Below are 27632 nucleotides of genomic sequence, written 5' to 3' on the forward strand. Positions count from 1 at the left end.
CTTTATTAATAAAAAAATTGTTGAGTTCAGACGCGCTAAGTTGGTTATTAAAATCTTTTCTGGTCACATGTATGGAATTACTCTCTTTTTTTACAATATCCCACATTGCTTTTGACTTATTACTAGTCTTGTTTATAAAATTATCATTAACCTTAATCCTAGTTTCCCTAACTAATCTATATAATTTTTTCTTACTATTTATATACAGATTCTTCATGCCATTTGAACCAGTACTAATATAATAGTCATAAAAACGTTCACATTCTCCTTTGAGTTTGTCAATTTCTTTACTTCTAACCCTTGTAGGTTCGGGTTTAGTAAGTTTGCCTACAACATACTTTAGAGGAAATGCCCTTTCAGCTGAATTAGACATTTCAGACATTAAAAATTTTACTTTGCCATTTATATTATTTACAGAACGATACATAATTTTCCAGTTAACAAGTGATAGTTCATCGTGAAATTTTAAAATATTTTCCTCTTTCATTAGTCCCACCCTTAACTTGCAGTTTTTGGTATCAATTTTAGATGAGACTTTAGGAAAATTAACCTGAGACTTAAGTAAAACTGCCCAATGATCAGATACAACAGTTTTAACAATTGAGCTTTTAATTAACCCATCCATAACAGTAACTATGGTATCAAGGCAACTTCCACCTCCGAGTTTGGGCCTAGTAATCTCAGTTGTAGTTATAGCTAAATTGAACGAGGAAAATAGATTATTTAACATAACACCTTCTAGATTCTTTACTAACCTAAAGTCAATATTGAAATCTCCACATAAAATAATCTTAGCATTAAATATACACACGTGTTCTAAGAGGTTGTGCATTCTATCAATAAATAATTTAAAATCTTTACACTCAACATTCGGCCTATATACTGCAACTAAGATAGTGTTTATTTCTACAAGAAAAGATGCCGTAACCTCAAATACCATTTCAATAGACATGCTGTTTACACTGTGGACAGGCCTGTGAGAAAAGGTTTTCTTGATGAAAATAGCACATCCTCCATGTTTTCTAGTGGGTCTACAATAACTACTACTCAAGTTGTAGCCCTTAAAACCGTAAAGATCAATTTCGCTGGGACGTATCCAGTGCTCAATTATACATAAGAAATCGGCATTCAATGTAGAGACATAGTCTTCAACAATGGTATATTTATTTGAGAAGCCTTGGATGTTCCAGAGAAGAGTTACAATTTCATTAGGCTTATATTGATTATTAAAGCTACTACTAACAACTTCTACAAGCTTGACTTTTGTATTTATTGGATGATCTTCAAGGATATTAGACATAGGCCTATTATTAAAACTACTAAGACTACTAATAACTTCTACTGGCCTGACTTCTGAATTATTTTGATGATCTTTCGGAGTATTAGGCATAGGCCTACCTAATGATCTAAAAAAGTATCACTATTGAAACTTAGAGGGATAGGCTCAGAAGGAGCACACTTATTTGCTAATTCCAATATCTTGTCACTAACAAATTTTTTACCTAACCTATTAAGATGCAGTCCATGTGCAGTATGAAACCTATTTCCTAGATTACTTATGTCTATGTAAAGAACATTTCTAAAACGGTTACATATCTTGTACATTTCACTATTTGCTTTGTCTACTTCTCTATTGATGATGGACCACTGCGGCAGATCATGTCGTCGGGGCACGGAGAAGACACACACTTGCCTGGCACTTCGAAGTTCCTGAAGTTTACTTCTTAGGGAAAACAGAAGATCCTTGGTTTCATTTCTGGCAACATCGTTTGTTCCTGCTAACAGAACTGGAATGTCAACTGAGCTGTTTACTAATGCCTCGGCTGTAGCATCACAGAATTTTGCCCCGGGCTTTACAACACTTGTAATTTTATGATTACTATCTCTTAAGATATTGGAATAAACACCTCTTCCCTGACTATCAGAATATATGCAAATGTTCATAGGCCTAGTTTTGTTCTTAGTCTGTACTCCGTATTTTTCACTCAGAGATTGTTGTTCACTTTTTTCTTCTTCCTCTATATCAGTGGGCAAACCTGATAGAGGCTCAAATGTATTTTTTATAACCGGAAACGTCCTATTGTTAAAAATAATTTGATTGTTCTTTCTGGCTTTATAGCGGACAGTTTCCCATTGTCTTGGACTTACTTGCTTTGGAGTGGTCAGATTACCTTCATTTTCCGCTTGAAAAGTAGTGTTCTTCCTTAACTCTTCATTTTCAATCTTCAGAACTCGTAAGTCATTTTCCAATATTTCAATAATCTTCATTAGAGATGCTTCATTATTTTTACTAGCGTAATCGGTCGCCATCTTGCCGGTTTGGGCGTCTGTGTAGCAACGCGGACAATTCCACTCCACATTTTCATCTGGTAAATCATTCTCGTCCACTCCGACACATCGAAAATGGTTCCATTTATCACAGTTATCACAAATTATACCATTCCTCACTATTTTACAACACTTGGCACACCTAATATCTGAAATAATTCTACTTTTAGCGGGAGCTGAACTAGACACAACTACATCGATCGGCGCCATTAGGTATTATTACTTCCTAGTTGCTCATCCAATTGATATGCAAAGATCTCTACTTTGCCCTGATATCTTTTATTCTCCTTGTCGTCAAGTGCTTTTATATGATCCATTTCATCCGGTATACAAAACGAGAAGAAATGCCACAAGTACGCGCTTGAATGGACATTTCTACTCAATTTTTTTTACAACAATTTTAAAAACTACACCCTGGAAAAATGACCCCTGCAAGTTCTCGCGTTTCTCTGCGTCCAGTTTAAGGCAGAAACGAGACTTCCAAAGTTGCGAGGCTAGCGTTGCGCTGAAAACACGCCGCCGCCATGTTAGTACGTCACTCCTTAGGGAGAGCTCGTTTGTCGTCTGCTTCGAGCATCCAGTTCCGGATGGGTAGCCCACGGTGAGCGAATACGTGCAGCAGTTTTACAAATCTGTCCCGATTTAAATAATGGAAGAAGGAGCGATAGGAGAAAGGAAAGCTATGCTTTGTAATGATCATTCTTCTATGAAATATCCGTGCTGCTCACGTGCTAGATAGATGAAAGGGTTCAGCTGCGTGTGTGTTCTCAGGCCATGCGAAAAATATTGCTTATAAAATTGGTTGCTGACCAGACACTCAAAAATATTTTTTAAACTTATATTTATCTATATTTACCGTAACCTATGTAGTGCAAAATAGGAATTTTCACATTCTTCACTTTATTTATAAAGCCTATTTAACTTTCTATTCCATAAAGCAATTTCAGTTTGTGTTCCATTTCTGTTGCGCAAATTATGATCAAATATTTTTGTGCAGATAAGAGAAAATACACTGAGAAGATTACATTAGTTGCACAGTACATATCTATACTTAGTTTATGTATAATTATTACAAGGAAATAATGTGTATAACCATGGGCGTATTTAATGGGGATTCAACGGGTCCAACCCCTCTCTTTTTTTGGATCACTAAAATTACCAGTTTCCTTGTTCTATCCGCTTGTTCATGAAAAATTCCTTCGGACTTATTTCATTCTCTTAAATTAGAGACGTATAGGACGGGATACGGATGGGAAGGAAATTTCGTAATTCCACACACCAGATGGGACTGCAGACCAATATCTGCAATTTCCTGATAGTTTCGGAATTTTTGCGATAAGAAACTACATTGAGTCTGTCAAATCAGTTATTTTCCCCCCTCGAATCATATTAAAGAAATTTGGTTCTTAAAAACGTAGTGACACAAGATGAACAGAAAAGTATCAATACTAATTAGTGTTGCCCACGAGACGAGACTTTAGCCTGTCTCGTCTCGTGGAAATGCTGTCTCGTCTCGAAAATATTCGTTTATCTCATGACACATGGTCAATCTCGTCTCGTCTCGAATTTTTAAAAGCCTGTCCCGTCTCGTCCCGTGGGCAACACTAATACTAATAAGTAGTGTGACTACATACACACAACTTTGTCGGGTCCAGCACCCCTTCCCCCCCTGCTCCCCAACAAGCTTCCGGCCAGCAGTGTCCTGGATTTTCACTTACGAAATAAAGCAACCCTAATCATACCAAAAGTTGATCCATCCCTCCCTCCCGTGAACTATATATACGCCCATGTGTATAACAATATCCCATACTGAAATGGTACGATATAATTATTTTGAATTTTGTACTGCGAAAAAAGCCGCCTTATCTCGTTACCTCTAACGCATTAATTGGTTGGTTCACAACTTCACCACTAATGATCCTATCGAGACGAGACATGGCAGCCTTGGTCTCGTTCTCGTTGAGAGTTCTAAATGTATGTCTCGTGTTTATTTGTAAATGTCTCATTGACAGTCTCGTCTCAATTTATGAACATCCGTCTCGGTTTGGGAGGGCAATTCTTGTTCTCGTCTCAAGTCTAGAAAAATATAGAATTAACAACGTATGCAAAGGCTTATCATTATAACTACAAAAAAAAACTTTCATATATATATATATATATATATATATATATATTGACTCCTCGTTTCGACGGTACAGCCCTCGAAAACTAAATATTATCCTGCTCATATATGCAAAGCGAACTGCAGATTCAGAATTACCAGGAATGAACTGGCGTTGTAATTATTATACACAAAATTCATGCCTATCTGAGGAAGTCGCATGTTCCAGGTTTGACTCGACCTGGGCATGACTGTTTCCTTGTGAGTGACATTTCATTAAACTGGAAATTGTTACATGGGAGGATGTTTGCTCGAGGCTTTGGGGACAGCTAGGGGGATGCTTCTATTGTTAATGTTAGTCTTGATCATGAGACGAGGCATGTTCCGCCTCGTCTCATAAAAGGAGATGGGACAAGTGAATGATTTCGAAATGAGATGGGACAGAAGAAAAAGTTCGTCTCTTATCGTGGCAGTTTGGGTGATACTTAGATTGTGCAGTTGGTGGTAGTGTGTGTGTGTGTTGGGGGGGTGTACTCCTGCACTCCGACTTCGAATACTGCTTGTAGTTGTTCATCTTCATTGTAGCGATTAGCCAAAAGTGGGAAGAAATGTAATGTTAGAGATGATACATAATAAATTAACCATGCGTTCTCATCGTTGCGGTTAAACAAAGTGAACGGAAAAAGCGACGTAAAAGTAGGCTAAATACAAAAATTTGCAATATATATTAATTGAAGAAAACTGTCATTTGCTGCAGGAAATTTAAAAACTCACCGTACCTTTTTATACCGTATCACCTCTTATATTGCAGAAATTGGCGTGTAAACCAGTGTGTTGTAAAAGTATTATCTTAAAATTTGTGAAGAAAATATTATGAGGAAAATAATTGTAATTCCAGAAGAGGCATTCCTATAACATTAAGTTCTTGCCAGTCAGAACTCACGTATGTATTCGCAATGAACAAGGCTGTTCACGTGTTCAGCCATTGACTGTTACAAGGTTTGCCTTGTTACCCCAATGAGAAAACTCTCTACCGAGTGGCTGAATCAGTGGCGTACGCAAGGGGGGGGTTACGGGGCTTAAACCCCCCCTTGAGCTTGTGAAATATTATGAAAAATGCTGTGGAAAAAAATTTAAATGGCCAATTTACCACAGTCAAAGATCTGGGACAATACTATTACTATTACTACATCTACTACTACTACTGCTACTACTACCACTAATAATAATAATAATAATTTGAATTATTACTTCCATGTAGCATGGAGAAAAGCAGAGCATTCCAAGCACACGCGTCTTTCAGAGTGATGCCTTGCACAAGTTCTTGAAAGTGAAATATGAGGGTAACTATGATTTAAAAGAGAAATAAAATGTTTTGTATTTCAGTTGCAACAATGTTCAATACTCTGGCGTACACAGTTTTTTTTGGGGGGGAGGGGCAGGAATAGTAAATGTGGATAACACATGGCTTCGTTTTGGAGGGCAGGATGCATAATAAAATATTTCGTATTTTTGGAGCTTTTCAGTCTATTAAAATTGTATTCAAAGACAAAAATGGTAATCGGGACTCACTTTAAAAGAGGTTTCGTATTTACACATTTTGATTTTTTAAAGTTCTTAACGGATTTTGATTTGAAAATTCTGATTTTCTCAAAATTTTGGTAGGGGCTGTAGCATCATCGGTAGAGGCATGCATATTTCGTTTTTGACAAAAAGAAAACGAAATTTGAAATGACACATTGCAATGTTAATTTTTAAGGTTTCTGAAAGGTGTGAGGTGCATTTTCCTACCCTGTTTTGTCACGAAATGATGCGAAATGAACTGCAAAATGCGAAATAGACTCTTAAACACGAAATTTACCGTTTATATACCTACGCGACACTTTCTGAAGTCTGAAGTATCCTGTGTGTTATGCAATTCACGGAAAATTGATTAATTTTGCTGTAAATATTTGAAAAGCAAAAATAATGATTTAATGTGCTATTAGAAGGGATATGTTTATTTTGTGTAATAGTGCAGTTTTTAAATTGAGATTATATTCACATTTTTAAAACCAAAATGTAATTTTATATACCGCTTTTTCACCGCTATAACAGCGAAATTTCATTTTATTTACAGCTTTTGAACCCGAAATTGACTCTGTTTTTATACTGAAATTTTGCTTTTTTATTTACCAAAAGTATGTGCCTCTAACCATCGGCCATGCCTCTACGTACGCCAGTGTTCAACGAAGATGTCTTTTTTTGTGTGTGAACAATGTGAATTAACTAAAGAAAGTTCTTGGTTCGTTGTTAGAGGCTAATGCATAGACAAAGGCTAGGCGGACAAGAATACAGTCACCAGTCTGCCTTCCCATTGTATTATTTACCGCAGCACGTTTGAATGTCTCTCTTTAAATTGTCTCACCTTGTTGACTAGACAATTATTCAAACGACAATAAGCTTAACTATTGGAAAATGTTTTGTTGGTAAGAACAGTGAGACAATCCAGATGTGAATTATCGGGGACATTTATGCGGGGAAGAAGCCTGAAAAATTCCAACCAATTTCGGGAATCGAATCCGGATCTCCCGCGTAATTGTCAGATGCTCTACCGACCAGACCCCCGCAGCTTCTTGGATGAGTTCCATACATTAATTATTTCAATTTATTTTAATATATTTTCTTGTTTTATGGATTTTCTTCACCCTTAAAATGTCTCACCTCGTTGACCAGACAAAAAACAAAAACAAAAACAAAAAAATGCTCCCAGGATTTGATAAAAGTTGAATGATTAGGAAGTAATTTCTTTCTATTGTTTTCATAAATGGTATATTTATGTAGATCTCTACTACATAATAGTAGTAGTGGTATTAGTAGTATTATTAGTAGTAATTCAGCTAATTAATTAACTATAAGTATTATTAATTAATTGTGATTATTATTATTTAATTAAAGTATAATAAATCAAAGGTAATGTGAATTTGGAGAAAGTTTGAGAAATAACCCCCCCCTTGACGAAATCCTGCGTACGCTACTGGGCTGAATTATAGTAAATACTACTATACTGCTAGGGCATAATTCATCTCCAAGAAATGGAGCACAGAGTTTTGCACTGGAAGTTGTAAGAGACTTGTTTTACACAGTAACAAGTGAATTTTCTGTCGCTTCCGCGGCTCATGCTAAGTTGACGGGACGAGCAGAAGCCCCGCCTCCACGCATTTCTAAGTGATGACGTCAGAGGACCTCCTGTCTGTGGACAGAACGTTTTCAAATCTGTGACGTAGGAGGTGAATTTCAGCGGTGTTTGAAGGCGTATTTCTCGAGACCCGAAACAAATATCGCCGAGATATTTTGCACATCTCATGTTTGTGTCATTATCTGTAAAATGAATGGATTTAAAACGTTTTTCATGTCAAAGTGGAAATGTCCATTACCCGGCCGCCGTGAACCGGAAGTTGTTGTGCTACAGTTCCACAATCGATTGTGCCGTTCGATATGTTTTTGTTTACTCGTGGATAGCCCCTATAAGTCAATAAGCAGGGAACAATGCCTGCTTCGAACCAACATAGTTTCATTCCTTAAAACAACACAGGATGTAGAATAAAAATGTAATGAAAATAGCGGTGGAAAATTTGCTTACCATTATCTTTGCCGTTGACTGTACAGTACATAGATAGATATGGGAAAAACTGCTAAGCGGTAATCCCAAATTAAAGTATATAAAAATAAATAAATAAATACTGACCATGGCCAAACATGAAATAAGAAAAAGTTATTTCTCGTGGAAATTCGCATACATATTCAAGTTAAAAATCGAGGTTCGACTTGGCAATATTGCGTGTTTACAACATGGATTCCAATGTAGAAAAGCATCTATTGTAAGTACCGTAAGAAAGTTTATTTCACAGATCGGGAACTTCTAAATAAAAAATGCACAGTGGCCACTCGAAGAATCTATTAAGTACTATTAGCGGCCCAAGTTCCTTTTGTTTTATTTTTAACGTCGAAAGGAAAAATTACAAGGGTCGCTTATACAAAAGAGCGTTGTCGGGGTGGGATATCAAATTACGAATTGTAAGTACTGCTTCATGACTTCCGAAATAAACCTCATAAAAGTATTTTGTGACCATAGAGATGTCATTCTAATGCAAGTTTGTTAAACACTACAGTTTTCGCATTTTGATTATTCTTGTGAAGTGTATGTCATTTAGTTGAGTTGTTCGTGTTGGAGAATAAACTTCAAAACCGTACGGAGATGGGATTCATTAGAGAAGATTCAACCTCTATCGTAATATACGCGTAATGCAGCTAGATATTAATATGTTTGTAAAGTGGTATCTCAACTTTAAATAAGTACCCTTAACCATCTCTACCCCGTCGGAAAGGTGAAATATTTTACATGGTCCATGAAGATTTTGTTGGGTAAAACTATTGGTAACAATTAGATAGAGCAGAAACAGATGTCTTGAAATATACAGGAGAAAAGACGAGGAAGTACTTACGGAATTGAGTTCCTGTGGACTTTCTGAAGCTGGGAAAAGTGTTTTTTCGAATCGTGCAACTTATTTGGCCTGTAAGTAAGGTATTTTTCGACATTCACGTATCTCCGTTGCACGATAGCTTGTGCCACCATTACCGTCGACTACGTGAATCAAATGTTCTGTGCGTTCGATTATGTAACCCCCTGTCAGTGTAGCAACCACGCGGTAGTTTTACAAGATGACGTGTGAGTGTTTTTTTTTTTTCAATTTAATTTTCTGTTTGCCTAACCTAACTGAACCTAACCTAACCTTCCGTGAATGGTTTGTGGATATATTTTAGCCTAAAAACCATCATTTTTTGGTTAATAAGTGTTAGTGTAGCAACCACGTGGTAGTTTTACAAGATGACGTGTGAGCAGTTTTTTTTCCCAATTCAATTTTCTATGTTTGCCTAACCTAACCTTCCGTGAATGGTTTGTGGATCAATTTTCGCTTAAAAACCTTTTGTGAATAGTTTGTGGGGCATTTATCGGTTCATAAGTTTGGAAACACTGCATATCAGCTGACGATAGACAATGTGAGTCAAGATTTGTCCGCCAATTAGCAATGACCAATAAATACTTGTAATGTTGAAAATTACGCTTTTTTCATTGAAAAAAGTAATCCCAAGTTGAAAAATGTTCCGCTATGCATATGAGGTAAGTACATATGAAATTTATTTGAAAACAAACAAGTTATGTGTGTTTCCGGTATATCTAATTAGTACCATCAAAGCCGGGAATCCTCTACTCATTTATTCTGTAATTGTTGACATTCGTACTTACCTATTCTGCATTGGGAAACATTGTTTAACAAGGGATTTCGCTTTTTTTTAAGAAATTTGTATCTATTGTCGAAATATCGAGTAATTATTGTTCGTTCTTTTCTCGCTTCCTGAACATGCAAAATGGCGGGCAAATCTTGATTAGCGTTCTGTTTCAAATGGCAAAGCAGTGTTTCAACCTTCTTAACAGAAATATTCCCGCATAGCCCCAAAAACCATTCTGAATCGTATAACCATCCACGAGTAGCCCCAAAAACCATTCTGAATCGTATAACCATCCACGAATAGCCCCAAAAACCATTCACGATAGCCCCACACACCATCACGGTAAGGTTAGGTTGCTTTAGGTTGGGCAATAAAGTGAAAAAACTGTGTGTTTGGAAACACGTACCAGGGATTACGTCATCAGATGCTCGTAACATCCGGTTCAAGTACATGGATGGAAATGCAAGCAACAGCTTTCGTGTATCGGACAGACATTATTATAGAAAAATACATGAACAATGTGAGAAAACACTTCTACGAACTTCCGAAATTACACACAAACTCAATTCCGTAAGTACTTTCTCCTGCAAATTTGAAGAAATCGGATTCCCGGCTTTGACAGTTTTACCTTTTGTTTATAGATTTTTAGTATTTTATTTTTAGTTTCATTTAGCTTCTGTATTGGGGGAAAGTAAGCAGTAGTTAAGATATAATGCAAGCAAGCACTGTTTGCATTGTTATAGTAATTTCTAAGATCTTCAATGTTTTAGCGTAATATATTTCCTTTCCAATTGATTTTGCCAAAAATTACGGCTGCAAACTTTGTCAACAACTCCATGGCAAATAGTTTGTCATGCAACCGAAGGCTCTGGAGTATCATTCTGCACCCTCGATTTTCCGCAAATTTCAAATATTTTCATGAAAATATGTAGTTCCTCATAACAAACAGTGTTTGTAAATAGCACGGTGGGTAATTTTTTAGATCTACGTTCTACGAAACTTACGTTTTTTAAAATTAAAATTCCTTGCGTGACGTCAAAAAGGTTTTTCAGGGCTTATATGATGGCGGATGATGGATTCATGTCACAGGCGCATGTCTGATTTTTTTTCTTTTTCTTATGATTGACTCGTGCCATTGGAACATTCAGACATTGGATCTCATTTATGCGACTTCAGAAATTGGAATTAATTATTTCATTTTGGCAACTGCAGGCCAAAAAGGGGAGCGTTGTATTTTCTAAATGACTTGTGTGATGGGATAATTTGCGACTTCTTATTTTTATGATGGAGGGTGTAGAATGGGACACCGGACAAAAATATTTTATTTTTTCAAACACTGTATCACCAAAATGAGCAGAATTTTACTTACATCGACATTTAAATTGTGTTGCTTAAACCTTTAGATAAAGTAGATGATTCAAAAAGAGAGAAGACAAAGACACTGCAGCTAGAAAATATTTATCTTGGTACACATGTAAACAAGTTTCAGCATTGGCAGAGACTTACCAATGAAATATAGGAAAGCTGCTGTAAAATTACAAATAGCTATTGAAATTAAAAAAATATATATATTCATCAGTGTCATGGTTAATGAATATGGTGGTTGGGGTTAATTCTTAGGAACAGGGAAAATAATTTCCAACACTAAATGAGGATAGATGAAGGCTTTTTAATAATCCTAACTGGAAAAAAATGCATTGTTTACCTTGGTGCTGTTTCCTTGTTTTTAAGGGCGTTAACAGGTATCATTTCTTTAGTGCTTTTTCCTTGTTTTAAAGGGCGTTAACAGGTATAGTTTCTGTGGAAATGATAAATTGCAATAAATTAAAATTTACCTGTGTTTGGTTACTGGATTTTCACTGGGCTCTCTGGTGGAGTGGCTAGCACAATACAAGGTCCCAGGTTCATATTCTTCATAAGACATGCATTATTAAACTCATATTTTTTGTTTTACTTTTTTTTTCTTGTACACTACATTTTCTTAACGTTTTTGTGTGCTCAATTATTCAGTGTCACTCACATTTACCATTTTCTCCTCTGTGATTATGATGAACAATTGATTGTCTGCATGTTTGTAACCCACCTTGGTCTGGACGGGATGAGGGTGAGTTTTCTGTTAATTCAGGCTGGTAGTGAACAGTCAGCAATTTACTTCATGCGACGTTCCTGCTGTTTTTAGTAGTCCAATTGTGTCTACCATCTTAAGTAGCTAAACTGTACTGTTAATGTTTTCATTAACATAATTGTAAAACTAACGTAAATTTTTATTTCATTATATTGCTATGTGGAAACAATACTATTATCAGTAATGAAAAAATTCTTATCTACATAACTAAAAATGCAATGGAAAATCACATGAAACAAGTGAAATATTTGTCTGATTAAATATGTAGAATTTGCAACTTAGGAATACTTTCACACATCAAAAAAACATATATGGTGAACACATTTTTAAGTGTGTAGCTTCATTGTTGTAATGCACCTGTAGAAAAATGAAACACATACTGTTTTGGACATAAAGTGACATATTGTTCTTCCCATATATATAATGAAAACAGAAAGAAGAAAAAAATAGTTTCAACAAAGACCTGACACTCAATGCTTTAGAAACCAAAACAAGCAAACACTGTTGACAGTGTTGATCAGAAGAGAGCTCTTTTGTGCAATTGCATTAGGGTGATTCTCTGCATCTCGCATGAGACATTTGTACGTGGTTAAATGAGTCTGGTGTGTTGGTTAATTGATATTGCATTGATCTATCATATTCAGTATGTTAATACTTGGAGATTGTCTATCACATACCAGCAAATAAAATCCTTTCTCAAATTAATAATGTGAAATTAAATTAAGAATCCTTGTTATGCCGAGACTCAGGAAAACATGTGAGAAACCCATAGTTCTTCTTAACTGATTATTTCTATGACATGAAGAACTTCCAGGGTACCATATTCTGTCACAGTTTGCTATAGACTTTGTACAACAATATGCAGTGGACAACATTTTTATATTTATAAAAACAAATTTTTAATACTTTTTTCTTGTGTGATGCATGGGACATATAATAAATATGTGATGCACGGGACATTTCTCTCCCATATGATACCAATACACTGCAGGTAATGTCTGGCTCCATAAACTCTCTCACAAGGTTGCAACACTTCTTTAAAAGCATTTCAAGGACAAAGGATTTGGTATTTTAAACCTATAGCAAAGGTAACTTTATAATGTATTCTAGTATCTGTTATTTAATTTTGATTAATGTTATTGCAGATAACAGGGTAGGACTTGATTTCTGTATCATGTACTCTGGAGCACAGAAAGTGTAACATTATACACAGCTGTTTCAACATTCCAGGATGAATGTCAGACATATCTTGTATGCTCAGATACAATGTTCAAAGAAAAAATACTGTTGCTTCCTTTGTTGGTGCTGTTTATGAAGCAATTGATCCAAAATCAGAGACCTTCCCCAATATTGATGATGTTATATATTCAGAATTCAAAGATGGATAGTAGTGGCTGGAATTGGCAAACAAGCAAAATCACTTGTTCATATTCATATTAAAGTAAATCTGCACTAATTGTACAGCCTGCTTCAAATTTTTCAGTACTAATTAGAAATCTCATGCCTTAAACTAAAGTTCTTTTGATAAATGAAGCAATTTCAAAAAAGAAAAATCTGGATGAACCTCAACCAATTCTGGACATCAAATCAGTACATGCCAGAAGACCTATTACAGGTAGAGGTTTATGTCCCCTTGAGACTGCTGTAACTCCTGAATTAGAAATTCATGTGAATGTGAGTGCAGGCTACAGCATGGAAGACTGGGTCATAGTAAGATATGATGACAAACACTATCCCGGTGAAGTTATGAGAAATGTTGGTCATATGAGATAATCGTCAATGGTGAAGTCTGGTGATACCATCCACTGGAAGTGTTGAGTGAAGTGATAAGTTTTTGTACTCAACCAGACAAATTGTAAAACAAATATAGGCCTCCTCATCCTGGTTAATTCCAGAGGACAGTTAAAGTTTCAAAATGTTATGTTTTGAAGTGTGATGCACGGGACATACAAAGTATTTGCCCTGGTGCTTCAGTGGCATTTTTTAAACTAAAACATAAATTTCCTTATTTCCATATTCAATATGCAGCTAAATAATACTAATAAGTTTTGATGAATTTCTTGATTTACCATGTTCATTAATTAGTATATCTCAAATGATGATAGTTCCTAATTTTTCTAATTTTTTTGCAAGCGTTTTTGATTTGTGTTCTCAACTAGCATTTTGTATGCATTTTTTCTACATTTTAAAACTTCTCTCTGGACATGGATTTTGTTTGTCAGATTTTCCGATATTCACGGTTCATTTTCCAGAAAAATAATTCATACTTTTAGGTGTAAATTCTAGGTGCTATGGGTCCATTTTTCTTGCTTTAGGACTTGCTCTAAATTAATAATACACTGAATTGTATGTAAGTTCCAAATTTATTTGTGTCAGTGTGCCAATATATTTCTTATAAATTTTCCTTCTGTGATGAGTATGGTCTATAATTTTATTTGCCTCTATTATCCTATGTAACTTGCCTCATGTTGGAAGCTGTTTTCATGTGTTTTTGTTGGTTCTGATGTATGGTCAGAAATTAGAATATATTCTCATGTTAGATTTTCATAGCTTTGAGTAATTTCCCATTCAAATTATGGTGTACAGGTTTGTCTAAAAGTATGGAGACACTTGAATATAAGTTTTAATTACATTATGTTCTGCAAAATTAACACTAGGTTTGTAATAGGGGTGGGTGGAAATGTTACAGGGCATAAAACTTTGCAGGCCGCCATCTTGAATTCAACTTCAAAATTTTAAATGGAAACTATAGCTTGTGACACCTCAGTTGAATAGGACATTTTCTCACAAGTTCAATGGTATGCATATTGTTGCTCCAGCACCAAGAGTGATGTAGTTATTAAGGTTTATTTCTTGTTGTCACCCCAAAGAAATAGAGTCACGAAACCAATATCACTCACGTTTAAATGATGTGTTTAATGTGCTGACCACCCCGATGGATTAATAAAGCCAGTCTCGATCCACAATCCGTGCAATAACCCTGCTTAAAATATCTGCGGTAATGCTGGCACATGCATCAATTATTTGTTGCTTAAGGTATTGCACATCCCAAATTTTCACGGAATACACGATTGCCTTGACATGTCCCCACAGGTAAAAATTTAGTGGAGTGAGGTCTGGGGAACAGTGCCACTTTGCAGCACCTAGGAAACTAACACAAGTGTTGGGAAACTGCATATCCAGGTACTAACAAACACAATTGCCACATGGAGGATCACTGTTTTGCTGGCAAAATCGGGAATGGCCCATCCTCATACATCAGATATGGCAAGATATCCTCTTCCAGCATTAGATGATACTCCACCGCCGTTAATTGCCATTGATAAAGGAAGATGCTACAACATGTGTCCCTCACACACCACAAGATCAATTTTCTGTAAGCATGTGCAAATTCAGTAAACCAATGTGGGTTACTGTCAGACCAATATTGAACATTTTGCTTCTTCACCTTGCTCGACATGTAAAAGTTTGCCTCATCATTGAAAAGCATTTCGAAGGCAAAATGGGTTTTTTGCCATATTTGTTCTATGACCCATTATGCAATTTCCACAATGCAATCATGATCGTCTTCTGATAGGTGATGGATAAGTTGCAGTTTACACAGGGTACCACTTTTGCACACTCGAAATCCACGTATAGGATGTGCGGCTAACACCGCTTTCTTGGGCTGCACAATGAGTGCTTTGTTCAGACTCTTGCAGAACGCAGCCAACACTGCTGTTGATATTGCTTTTTCCATTGACATGTGTGGCCTGCTTGATTTGAGATTTTTATCCACAGGCCCAGTTTTTTAAATTTTGCCAGCAACTTACGAACAGTACCATGGTGGATAGGTGCCCTACCTGGATGATGGTGATTGAAATCATTTTGCAATCATTCTTGTGCTTTGCTCGCCTCAAATCAGCATGATCTGAATGCACTGAGTTACGCTACCTGCAACGATTAAGCAAACAAAGAAATGTCAATAACTTCATCACTGTTGGTGCTGGAGCAAGAATAAGCATACCATTGAACTCGTAAGAAAATTTTCTATTCAATTGAGGAGTCTCAAGCTATGGTTCCCATTTAAAATTTTGAAGATGGCGACCGTCATCATCACATGCCCTATAACATTTCCCTCCACCCCTATTACAAACATACAGTGTTAGTTTTGTGGTACAGTATGTCATTTCAATTATTTTTTTCAATCCACTGTATGCACAGAAAAGATAATTGGGACTAGTCCTAGTGTTTAAAGTGGAACCTGAATAATTATGTGCCATGTCACTCTCCATTCCAGAGTTGTTAGCACTTGTTACTATGACATGAGGGGTCATGAATTTGAATCCTAGCCTGGGTATGGGTGTTCTTTGTGTGTGTCCATTCATTAATTTTCTAAAATCATTCATCACTCATCCTCTTTTTCACAATTAGCCCAAAATGGCAGAGAAGTTATGCTGAGTAACAAAAATCAATCAGTCAACGTAGGGAACCATTATGTGTCTCCAATAGACATCAAACCTGAGAGCCATGGATTGTAAATCAACTATGTTATCATTAGATGATTGTATAGGTTTTAATTTTGCCCAGAAAATACTCTAGTGCATTTCTCTCAACAGTTGAGCCACAGCTTGGTAAGGGGCCCATATAGCAATTACACCAAGCTGTGAGAGGTTCTCAGGAGGCAATTTTCTACCAATTACCACAATCAAAATCAAATTAGCAATATATATAGTTATAAATTTTCCAAGTTTAAAATTTCCCGATTAGTATTAATTGGATTTTCTAAGTACTCAAATTCAACTCACAAAAGAAAATCAGGACTTATTAAATTAAATAATTTTGGTTAGAGAAAACTACTCCATGCAATTAGAGCCAGTGGTTCTAATTTAATTTTATATTTCTCAACAAACCTAGACAAAAAAGAAGTACTACTCTTTATGATTGTGCCATTATTTATTATATTTTTTCAGAATTTAATTTTTAAAAAATTAGAAAAGTATTTGTGATTTAAAAAAACTTCATGCCATGGTATCACAAAGGTTGAGAATCACTGCTCTAGTGCAACTATGAGAACATGTCTGTGCACTGCACCCTGCAGAACTTAAATCTAATCTAATGAGATATTTGGCAGAAACATTCTTTTTTTGTTTGTTTGTTTGAAGGTAATATTCCAGTATCAACAGAGTATACAAAAGAAACTTAATGTGTGTGCATGTCTCCCTGATGGCATACTGGTAACGTTATCACATTGTAATCAAGCAGTTTGGTGTTCGATACCCCGTGGAGGCACAATAGTTTGGATACTACTTTAAACTGTTGGTCCAATCCCCATCAGCCTATTTGCGCATAGAAAGAAGTTAAAACAATAACTCAAACAAACTCATTGTATGAAGTTAATTACTTCCGAGTAAATGCTGAGGAGTTTGAGAATAGTAATAATTTGAACACATTTTACCAGCCAAGAAGGTCAAGAAATGAACAGGTAGGTAGGTCAAGAAAATGTCAAGAAATTATGCTTTTGGTCAAAAATTTAGATTTGATAAAATTTGAATATTTGAATAGCCAATCCAGGAGTTCTGGGTGTGACAATCCCACACTTCAAATCTAAATGTTTTGTAAACGAAGACATTGAGCTCATCCATATCACAATTATAGTGTTCAGAATGGTGAATTTGTTACTTTCCTGCAACATTTTTTGGGGGCAATTCAAGATTGATGGGGGCCTCCCCCATGGCGCAGTGGTAGCGTCATTGCCTTGTAATCAAGGAGTCCCGGGTTCGATACCCGGTGGAGGCACAAGTGGTTCGGATTCCACTTTAAACTGTAGGTCCAGTCCCGATTAGCCTTACTGCGCATAAAGTGGACTTAAAACACCAAATCAAACCAAACCAAGATTGATGGGATATCTGGGTGTGAATCTCACAGCAATAAAAACTTGACCAACCACCATACAACTTGAAAATTCTGTGAATTGTTATAACTATTTTATGCATCATATTTATTTTAGTGAAATGTAGATTGCAACCTTTTTTGTAATGTGTTTATTATAGAGTAAATTTTTTTTATCTTTCATGTTATTAATTTAGATAAAAGTTCTGGATGTGACCTATGTCAATACCTCATCTGTTTACCCCATTTAATACGTAATACTTACCTTATACTTTAACTCAACAATATCAAAGGGGAAAACAACCTCCCCAATTCCTAAATTTTAATAAAAAGCAACTTTATTTATGAAAATTGCAAATTTATTGAGCATTGCTTGTATACACTTAAGTCTTAACATAAAAAGACTACCTTTATCATCTTTTGAATTACTCTTTGCTGTTAATTTGTTTTCTTAAACCATTCCTGGAATTGTAAATATCAAATTAGTAATTCTTTAGTATCCTGCACTGCAGTCGTACAGTTACGGCATCAGGCATTTGGACTTGAGCTACTAAGCACACTGCTGCAAGCCTAATTGGGGGCAGTGTAACAACTTGTCTCCAGAAATTTCTGCCAAATTATGGGATCGGTGGCCACCCATTATCGTGAGGGAATTTAGGAGCTACAAATGAATGCCATAACCTGGTCATGGGAACCTACAACAATGAATGGGGTTCATCGTGCTAACCACACTTCACCCCTTAACTGGTTGCATGATCGTTCACCTCTACTGAGGCATGTTGAAGTGAGATTGGTAGTCAGTAAGTAGGCCCTGAACCTCAAGGGCTTGTTGTACAATGGAGGGGGGGGGGGGTAGGGATGTAGCTCCTCAGTACTACAACATTTATAAGGAAATCTGCTTGGAGGTATACAGAACTCTGTTTAACCCATTCATTTTGACCAGCAATGTATTTCATACAAGATTTTCCAAATGGTTCCAGAAACATCACTTTTAGCATTTTTTTTGGAAGAGATTCTTAGCTGACAAACAGAAATGTATTTCTCCTTTCTGTTAGTTTTGTCACTAAACAATTCCACAATCATATAGACACCTGCCTGCAAGAGATCTTCATCTGCTTCAGTACCTGGGAAATTAGGTCAGACTCATCAGCATCTGACTCTTACTCAGAATCAGAAAAAAGTATCTGCCATATCCAAGACTGAGACATGAGTATTTTATGACTGACCAGTTTCTGTATTTAGTTCATGTCACACTTGATAATCTCTGAAGGCTTTCATACTGATAATTTCTCTTTCTAATCAAGGTGATATAAGCTATTACACCACTTCCAGTGCCATATGGTACTGTAGCTTTTAATATAAAATACTGCCACGTCCTTTTCGTGCACACTTATTTTTACCATGGCTAATCTCTAGGGTAATTGGTTCTTTTCTTGGAATGCGAATCAAACAGCGGCGATATATACCAATGGATATAAATAAGGAAATATATATTCTGAAACTTCTACGATACAGAGAATATATGCCTACCTACCTACCATCCAGCTCTACAGCCCTTTGCGGGCTTTGGCTTCCTCCACTAATCGCCTCGAAGCTTCTCTATTCCTCGCCCTTTCCCTCCATCCTTGGATCTTCACCATTTAGAGGTCCTTTGTGACATCGTCAAGCCATCTCTGTTTGGGTATACCTCTCTTTTTACAGGAGTATATCTTCTCTTGTAATATTCTTTTTGGTAAACGATGATCTTCCATTCTAACAATATGTCCAAGCCATTTTAGCCTTCCCGCTTTTATAAATCTAACAACGTCTTGCTCTTCTAGTATGCTACTAATTTCTTCATTTGTTTGGATCCTCCACCACTCACTGTTTACTTGATCAGGAATTATCTTTCTTTCAAATATATGTAGCTTAAGTTTGTTTTCTTTGGTGAGTGTCCATACTTGAACCGTAGGTTACTATAGGTCTAATCAATGTTTTATATATTTTCAGTTTAGATCTTCTACTTATTACCTTACTTTTCAATAGCTATATGTTGGCATAATAAGCCTTATTGCCTGTTTCAATCCTCTCTCTGATATCTTTGGTTATGTTATTCTGGTTGTCGATCAATAATCCAAGGTATTTGAATGTGTTCACACAGCCAAATATTTTACTACCTATTTCAATATTTGTCTTGTTTCTTCTGTGATTGTTTGAAGCTACAATCATTTACTTTGTTTTTTGTGTATTTACTTGTAGTCTTAGTTTGTTGGTTGCTTCTTCTAGATGATTAAATATTCTGTGAAGTTCTTTCTCAGTTCTGGAGATTATTCCTACATCGTCAGCATAAGCACAAATCTGACTAGTTTTGAAAAAGATTGTGCTTCTTTTATCCACTTGATTTATTGCCATTTGTAAAGCCAATATAAATAATTTAGTGGATAGCCCATCTCCTTGCTTTACTTCTTTTGCATACTGAAATGCTTCCCCTATTTGTTGTCCTGTTTTGACTTTTACCGTGGTTTGATTCAAAGTCATTGCTACTAATTTAATCAACTTTCTTGGAATTGAAACATGTTTCATTGCCTGTAGAAGCTTCCTTCTGTTCACACTATCAAATGCTTGCTTATAATCAAGAAATAGTATGTGTAAATCTATTCCATTTTCGTAGTTTTTTCTCAATTATTTGTTGCATAATAAATAATTGATCAGTGTTGCCTCGGCTTGTTCTGAATCTGCATTGGTATTCACCAATTATGCTCTCTGAATATTTCTTAAGTCTGTTGTTTATAATTCCTGTAAGGATTTTATATCCTACGTTTAATAGCATAATACCCCTGTAATTTGAACAGTCTGTTCTATCTCCTTTTTTGTGTATAGGGCAGAGTAGGCCAGTTCTCCATTCGGTGGGCATTTGTTCCTCCTCCAATATTTGCATTATCAAATTACATATTTCTTTTATTCATTTCTGGACCTGCATACTTTATTAGTTCAGAGGTAATTCCGTCTTCTCCTGGCACTTTGTTAGATTTTAATTCTCTAATCTTATTTACAATTTCCTGTTCTGTCAGTGTTTCTTCCACATACACTTCCACACTTGATTCTGAAGTGTCTGTTTCTTGTTTCATATTTCCTACTTCCTCTCTTTCTTCATCATCTCCGTGGTTTAATTGTTCTTTAAAATGTTCTGTCCATCTGTGTAATATCATATGCTCCTCTCTTATAAGTTCACCATTTTTATCCTTACAACCAATTGCTTGGGGTTGATATTCTCTATTCATTCGTTTCAGTGCAGCATAAAATTTTCTAGTTTCGATTTGTTTATTGAGGTATTCAATTTCTTCTATTCTAGATTTAATAGTTTCTCTTTCATTACTTTTGCAAATTTTGTTTGCTTGCCATCTCATTTATTTTTATCTTTCACAAGTACTCCTTGTTTCCCTTTGTATCATTTTATTTCTAGCTTCATTCTTTTTTATATTGCCTCTTGACATTCTTCATCAAACCATGGTTGTTTTACTTTTTTCTTCTCCTAGTCTATTCCTTCCCTCGCCGCATCTTTAATTATTGTTTCTACTTCTTGCCATCTATTTTTAATCCTTATACTTTCTTCTTTCCTTTAATTTACTCTCTATGGTTTTTCTATACTTTCCTTTACCTCTTTCCTTTCTAATCTTTCTATATCACATTTTTTTACCATTCCTTTTTTTATGTGTTTTCTTGCATATCTTATCTCTTGTCTTGACAAGGAAATGGTCGGTGTCACAATTTGGTTCTCTACAGCTCCGTACGTCTGTTATTGAAGATGTGTATCTACGATTAATTAGGACATGATCTATCTGATCAGTTGTACTGTCATCCGGTGATTTCCAAGTACTGACATGTATTTTGTTATGGAGAAAATATGTACTTTTCACAACCAGTCTACTTCTTATTGCAAACTGTATCAAAAATGTTCCATTTTCATTACTTTCTAGAATGAATGCTTACCAGTGACTTTTGTGCATTCATCTTTGGTTCCTAATTTGGCATTAAAGTCTCCTATTATTACTATTGTGTCGTGTTTCTGTACCTTTTCATTTGTTTCTTCTAGTTTCTCATAAAATTCTTCCTTTACTGTAATGCCCTTATCTTCTGTAGGTACATGGACCATTATGATAGTAATGTTTCTAAATTTACCTCTCAGTCTCATCTTTCTTATTCTTTCATTAATAGGCATGTATTGAATCACTTGATTCCTTATGTTTTTGAATATCATAAACCCCATTCCATATTGTCCCTTCCTTCCATCCATCCCACTATAATACAGGGAGTAGCTTGGTTTATCTATCTTTGCACTACCTTGCCATCTAATTTCTTGGAGTGCCAGAATGTCTATGTTTTTTTTTGTTTGTTTTTTTTGTTTGTAACATTCATCTTTTTCTTTCTTCTTTTAGGGAAATATTATCTTCTTTCTTCTTTAAAGGAAAGATTATCTTCTTATCTTTTTCTTTCTTTGGTTGTGGAAAGATTATCTTCTTTTATCAGGAAATATTATCTTATTCTTTCTTCTGTTATGGAATAATAGCCTTTATTCCACCTTGTCGTTTCTATTTCTACTCAATATGCTTTCGACAACAAATATGGATATAGTGCCACCAGGTAATGACCGAAGGGACAACCAAGGATCGAGGTTAAACCAGCGCTACCATTTTTGGCCCAGTGCATCAAATGTATATAGTGCAACCGTCGTGCTTTGGGGTGACAAATATGGATATAGCACCTCCATGGGAGGCGCTTGCCAGAAGGAAAAGACCCAGATTTTGAATCGACTGTTTAACTTCCTTAATCTTCTATATGTACAATGTATGAGGATTATGTCGATCATTGAGTTTCCTCTCTTCTTTATGTTTTTTATCCTTTATTTACAACCATTTAATCACTACTCATTCTCTATTATTTGTTTTATTTGGTTTGAATCTCTTTCTAATTCCTCCTAATTCATTAATAATTTATTTTCCATTTTATGCTTGTGCTGCCATCTATTGTCATTTTCACCAACTATTTCCCCATGTTTATCATTGGCTTCGCTCATTCCGGCACGTAACAATACTCTGATGCCAAATTAATGCTTACAGTGATGTAAAAAAAGTCAATTTTCTTGTAATGTTATGCTATTAAAGTGAAGATTTTTACTTAAATAGAACTGTAAGCAGAATTTCAGCAACAATCTGTATAAATAGCTTTAATTCAGCTGGGGATATTAAAATAGTTATGTAGGCTAGTGTAAATTTTGAGTTTAGGCTTACTGTCTGATATCTGTCAGTTTAAATTATTTTTGTGTAAAGCCATGGAAACAACCTGAAAGTTAAGACACACCTGGAACCATGCATTTTGGCCACACACAGAGCCCTTATTTCACAGATAAAACTAACTGCAAAGAAAGGATAGGCCTTGAGTCGTGTTGGAGGAGTTATGAAACTTATTTGTATGTAATTTGGTGCTACACTGATTACTCGTTTTCATTTAAATGAAATTTCAAAAGAAATTTAGCTCCTAGTGTTACATAAACAGATCAATCATTTCAAAGAGCTCTAACTCAAAGTTTACTGCAATGAATTTTGCAAACAATAAAGAAAAATGAAAAATCACATCAGCTGCTTCTTGCCACTATATTGTTGTGGCAGGAAACAGCTGCTCAGCTGTTCCTGATAGTGTTTTCAACTAACAACTTTTTGGTACATAAAAACCCCTTGATGCACCTTATTAAAGAATTACTTAAATTAAGCTTCAGTTTAATGCTATTTTGACTAAGTTTACTTTTTTAAGTGTAGGATCATTTTGTCATGGATTGGCTGAAATCTAAAATTGTATTGAGCTGTGGTTAAGGTTTGTTCACATTATTTCTTAAAAATTACATACTTTTATGTGTGAAGTTTTTGTAAATCTTTAAATAAAGTAGTGTGACCATTCCAACCGACCTTGTGGTACGAGTTTTTCATTGAATAAAAGCATCTATTTTCTCAATTTCCAACCATACCTAAGTAGGGGGTGATTAAAGAAAATTTCAGAAAAGGGAAGAAAAAAGGAGAAGAGGAGAGAAACAAAGGTCAAGAATGTCAAATTTCTTATTTCAGTAGACACCCTGTTCTATTCAAAACACTGCACATTTTTTTTTCTAACTGCAACTTACTGTACCATTTCAGTGCTCGTTTTCCAACATCTCTTTATTCTGTTTGTGTGTGTGCTTGTTTTAGAGATCACTGAGTAGTCATTTTAATTGAGGAAAAACTGAAAGCATGTAGGGTTTTGAACTTGGGATTTCTTGACAACACTGACACATGCAATACCATATTTCACTCTTATTTCCTCAATGTCAATCAGAAGGGAACTCTACAATGCCATCATTGCTGATCTCTCCATGTGGTGGCACTATGACGGACATACCCCTTCACAGAATGTGCAGACATGCACAGTGCATGTAATACATCTTTTAATATATTTCCTGCAGCATTTGTAGATGGGGCTTCATGGGATGTGTAGGAAGATGTAAATTGTGATGCATCAGTCAGGAAGGACCATCTGACTTGGCTCGTCCCCAGTGTCATTCTCACAGAAGTTTGATGAGAGAGATTCCTTCCCCACCATCAGAGATTTAAAATTGTACTCACTGTACTGCAGACTGGCTTACTCAGTTATTTTCATTTGATTTTCATGTATGTTTTTACAGAAAATTTCTGATATATTTTAAAAAAATGATGTAGCATTAATTTTGTATTGTATAATTAATTTTTAACTACATATTTAATTACAGAATTAATGGAATGTGGTTACTTTTCAAGGAATGAATAAATTAATCTTGTGCAGTGATTGATTTTGTCTTCATGGATACTTGCATACATTGAAGAAGTCTAAATTTCCTGGGTAAAAATGAATGATTACCAAAAACTGACAGATGTGGAGATATTAGAGACACTTGGAAATTTGAAAAAGGAGCTGATGGCTGAGCTTTCTAAATTGCCTGAATTGAATGAAAATGAAACTGTTCATTTGAATGCAAGGTACGTTGTATAGATGCAAAATGTAATTGAAATTTTATAAATCTATTTCTATTCCAAACATATATTTCATTACATTTTATGGTTTACATTACAATTACCAGTGATCAGAATGCTACATTTTAAAAATAGCTTGCTACAGCTACATTTACTCTTTCAAAATGTAGCTTCGCTACAGCTATAGCTACATTTTCCAAAAGTAACTCACTATGGTATTCCTGTTTGCTACTCACTACTTTGCTCCTTTTGCATAAAAAAAGTTAAATCAACCACATGGATATTCCAAAGAAGACCAAAGTATGATAGTTGTACTTACTTAAAAATAGATTCTGGTATTTATTATGATGATTCCCGTCATTTGGTAATTTTGATGGCAGTGTTACTTCAGTTACTTATTCTTATTATAGTATTTGAGAATAACATACCTATTTAAGTGGCATATCAATTCAAATTTGATGTATGAGTATTGCAAATAGGATGATACGCAAATTAATGGTTACAACTTTACACAAATAAAATTTGGTAGGATTATTTACATTTATATATCAACATATTTTTCTTGAGAATAAATATTGAGATTAGTCACATAGAGGTTCGGAACCAGTCTTGATTAGCTTATCTGTGCATAAAGTTATCTGAAAACAAAAACTGGGAAAGACACCTGGAGGATTTGATCCTCCTGATCCTCCATTCCTCATGTTGCTCATCATCATTCATCATTCTTTCTCATTCTCACAATTAGGCAAAAGTGGCAGAAAGCGACTAGATAAGAGAATTACTAAATAAAACATTCACCTTCATTGTCATGATTAGCGAAAGTAAGAGAAAATCGAAACTGAAATATATTGAGGAAACAGATGTGAAAATTCGAGTGTTCTAAACACATTGTAATTTGAAAATTTGTGAACAAATATTATAACGAAAATATTTATAATTCCACAAAGTGTATGTCTGTCATTCTTGTTACAATAATTTTTAGCTGGTGAGATCCTATATCGTGATCAATGTCAATGCTGTTAACATACTGACCCATTGATTGCTGGCACTATTGCTGTGTATCTAGTGGAAAATGGATGGCTCGTTTTTGCACTGCAAGTTGTGTTTTACACAGTAATTAATGACATTTTGCTGCCTTTTACACTAGGGATATCCACATGATATGTTCCGGGGGTGGTGCAATGAGGTTTATTTTTTTTTTCAGGGGTACCACAAATGAGGCATTCCCCAAAATAGAGATGCAATTCAAAAAAAGTAGCTATTAGCTGGAATATATTCATATGTCTTAGTTCAGTTTAGGTATCTTGATATTAGATTTATTCTAAATTAATGAAATAAATTACGCAGATATCTATAATCTACGATATCAAGATATTTATAACCTAGATTATCCATATTTCCATGTAATAGACTTTGTCTTTATGAACCTGCTGAAAAAGTTTTCGTTATTGTCAATTTCTTTTATGCTGTTGCCACATCCAAAATTTACCTCAAAATGCTGAGATGAAATGTAGCGAAAATTTTGCTACAACTACAGGGATTATGTAGCTTCGCTACTGCTACAGATACAAATTTTGTAGTTAGCTACAGTAGTGCTGCTACAAGTAGCATGCTACTTCCAACCACTGATGATTACTATAATTAGATAATTTATTAGAACTCTTTCAGGGTGACTACTCACCTGGAATTCCTTGAATTATGAGAATTATATGTAAATTCCACACCTTATTTTTTTTAAATATATATACCATTTAATTGAATTGGATTAGAATTTTTTGATACATTGGAATCACAAAGATCCTTTATATTGTTAATACATTTGTGTGTATATGTATGGGTGGTGAGAGGAAGTAATATAAAAGGTTGAAAACAAGAAAACATCTGCTTGTACCCTTGAATTTCTGGAAAGTTTGCCTAGGAAACTGGGAACTGTACTTGAATTTTATAGTGAAATTAGACTAGCCACCATGTTGTGTTTTGAAATAATTTGGGCACGTTGATACAGTACAGAAACAATGAATTTTTATCATTGTGGAAAGAACATGAAACCAAGTATTTTATTATGTTTTGTTGTTTTGCTTGTGCGTGCCATTTAAACAATGCCACTTGTCCATGAGAGATGTCATTTTTTTACAGCATGTTTGTACGCAAAAGAAGATTCGAATCAGGTATATATTTATCAGGCATGAATGTTGGTTAAATAATATATCTGAAAAACAAAACCTGAAAATATATGTACCAAAATTCACCAACGTGAGGGATACAGTGTTTTGATATTATGGCCCAGAACTCGGCTAATGGTCAAAGAATATTACGTTCTTTCACCATTGGTCTTTGATCACAAGCCAAGCAATTAATTTGATCGTTAGAAATTAAAGTATCAGGACACTGTATGATATAAGAAAAGAATTTTAATGCATTATGCCAAATACTTACAACATCTCGCCGCACATAACATACATTACCAAACAGTTGAACAGCGCAGCATGTTCACAGACCCAGTCAGCACTGGGTGAAGACAACTGAAGATCACAAACCGCACATGGCCAGCTTCATATGCTCAAAAGAATACACCAGTTCATTGCGGGATACCGCATGTTAACTTCTAAGCACATTACAAAATTAACTGTTTAAGTACGATGAATGAGGACTGTTTTCATCTTATTAGTTCAAGCACTGGAGATAGACCGTTTTTCTCTTGCGAGAAATAAAACTATTCCCAACTATTGGGTCAAAGCACTGCACTGGAACTGTTTTTGGGAGCCTCCTCTTTCACCCTTCAGTCCTTGCTTCTTGCTGTTACCAGTGAATTGTCCTTCCTTCCTATTGGTCAGTGCACTTTAGCCCCGCCCATGAGTTTGCCCTTGGTTCGCACCACAACCCAACAATTCCTCTGTTGTGAGAAGGGATTTGAGGAGTTAGA

General features: G+C 35.3%; 1 protein-coding gene across 1 annotated transcript in view; it reads left to right on the forward strand.

Moving 5' to 3' along the window:
- The first annotated feature begins 8259 nt into the window (after positions 1–8259).
- Positions 8260–27632, forward strand: part of LOC145997190 (uncharacterized) — a 38149-nt gene continuing 18776 nt past the window's right edge. Inside the window, exons 1-2 of the mRNA XM_083133915.1 lie at positions 8260–8289; positions 24469–24715. Coding sequence (XP_082990041.1) covers positions 24585–24715 — 131 coding nt within the window. The 5' untranslated portion in view covers positions 8260–8289; positions 24469–24584. The remainder of the gene's footprint in view (positions 8290–24468; positions 24716–27632) is intronic.

The sequence above is a fragment of the Lepisma saccharinum genome, chromosome 13 (genome assembly GCF_977018435.1).
Source record: "Lepisma saccharinum chromosome 13, izLepSacc3.1, whole genome shotgun sequence".
Classification (NCBI taxonomy): domain Eukaryota; kingdom Metazoa; phylum Arthropoda; class Insecta; order Zygentoma; family Lepismatidae; genus Lepisma; species Lepisma saccharinum.